This window comes from Polistes canadensis, unplaced genomic scaffold (genome assembly GCF_001313835.1).
Source record: "Polistes canadensis isolate GaletaPanama2010 unplaced genomic scaffold, ASM131383v1 scaffold_113, whole genome shotgun sequence".
In the NCBI taxonomy this organism is placed as follows: domain Eukaryota; kingdom Metazoa; phylum Arthropoda; class Insecta; order Hymenoptera; family Vespidae; genus Polistes; species Polistes canadensis.
The window spans coordinates 31,036-32,230 of NW_014569660.1; the positions used below are offsets into that span (position 1 = coordinate 31,036).

Sequence of the window (1,195 nt, forward strand, 5' to 3'; positions counted from 1 at the left end):
TTTTTCTTACCATCGGTATTGTTTCGTTATTCTCATTGGCCATCATTTCGTCGTCCCAACTTTCGTGGTCGCCCTCGCTCATCATTTCCTCATGCGAGTTTTGTGCAGCGAACTAATCGCACAAATGAAAATATGATATAAATGAAATATATATTTGTATGGTGATTTAAAACAACAATCAAATAAATAAAGTAACAATTGTTACGTGTGTTTATTATTGTGAAACACCGTGTATAAAATATCGGTACGTGATCGCACGTTGGAAAAAAAATTTATATTCCTTAATTTTATTATTATATTATTATTATAATTATTGTTACGTTAGAGGATCACACTTTTTTTTTTTTTTTTTTTTTTTTACAGAGTGCATATATATATATATATATACCTCTCCCATAGATCCAACCAACCAATAGCATTTCCCCTAAGCGCATATATGCGTGCGTTCATATCAATCAAACACGGATTTAATTTTAATCGTGCACAAATGTGATAACAATAAAGACAATATAAAAAAGATATTATTAAAAATTAGAAGAAGAAAAAAAAAAAAATGATTATTTACGCACATTGCCAGTTATACACGTGATCTTAGGTATAAAGAGGTCCTGTGTTGTTGGTGTGTCGTCCAATGGCGGACGACCCCTGCGCCTCTGTTTTGGTGGCTGCGGTTCTTCCGTTTCACCTTCCCTTAAAACTGTTTCAACACCTGGGGGTGTGGCACCGGTCGAACCAACATTATTCGATTCATTTTGCGTTGAATCACTACGCCAGCTTACTTCCGCCAAACCCTTGATGTGAAGGTCTTCCGCTGTTTTTAATAACGATGATAATCTCGTCTGAAAAAAAAAATAAAAAAAAAGATAATCATTTGATTTAAATTTGATTTTGATTTTTTCGCTAGGTACTCCAGCCCCTGTCCCCTGTCCCACCCACCTCCCCTACTACACATCTTTTTATGCATTTTAGTTTGATACCATTACGTAATCGTATTTGTTATTATTGTTAATGAAATAAAATATACAGCGGGGGGTGTTGTTTTTTTTATGTTGTACAGATAGATTGTATCTTCGTGATATGTGTTCAATAATTTTTTTTTAAGTGGATTCTACGTATTATGAACCCCCCCCCCTTCATCTCCCACCTTTGTATATTAGAATATAATCATAAATGTAATTAATGTTTTTTTTTTTTT

General features: G+C 33.6%; 1 protein-coding gene across 1 annotated transcript in view; it reads right to left on the reverse strand.

Moving 5' to 3' along the window:
- The window catches only part of LOC106787743, a 41,244-nt gene that overhangs the window by 2,349 nt on the left and 37,700 nt on the right, over positions 1-1,195 (reverse strand). Inside the window, exons 3-4 of the mRNA XM_014750364.1 lie at positions 570-839; positions 11-112 (exon numbers count right to left, since the gene is read on the reverse strand). Coding sequence (XP_014605850.1) covers positions 11-112; positions 570-839 — 372 coding nt within the window. The remainder of the gene's footprint in view (positions 1-10; positions 113-569; positions 840-1,195) is intronic.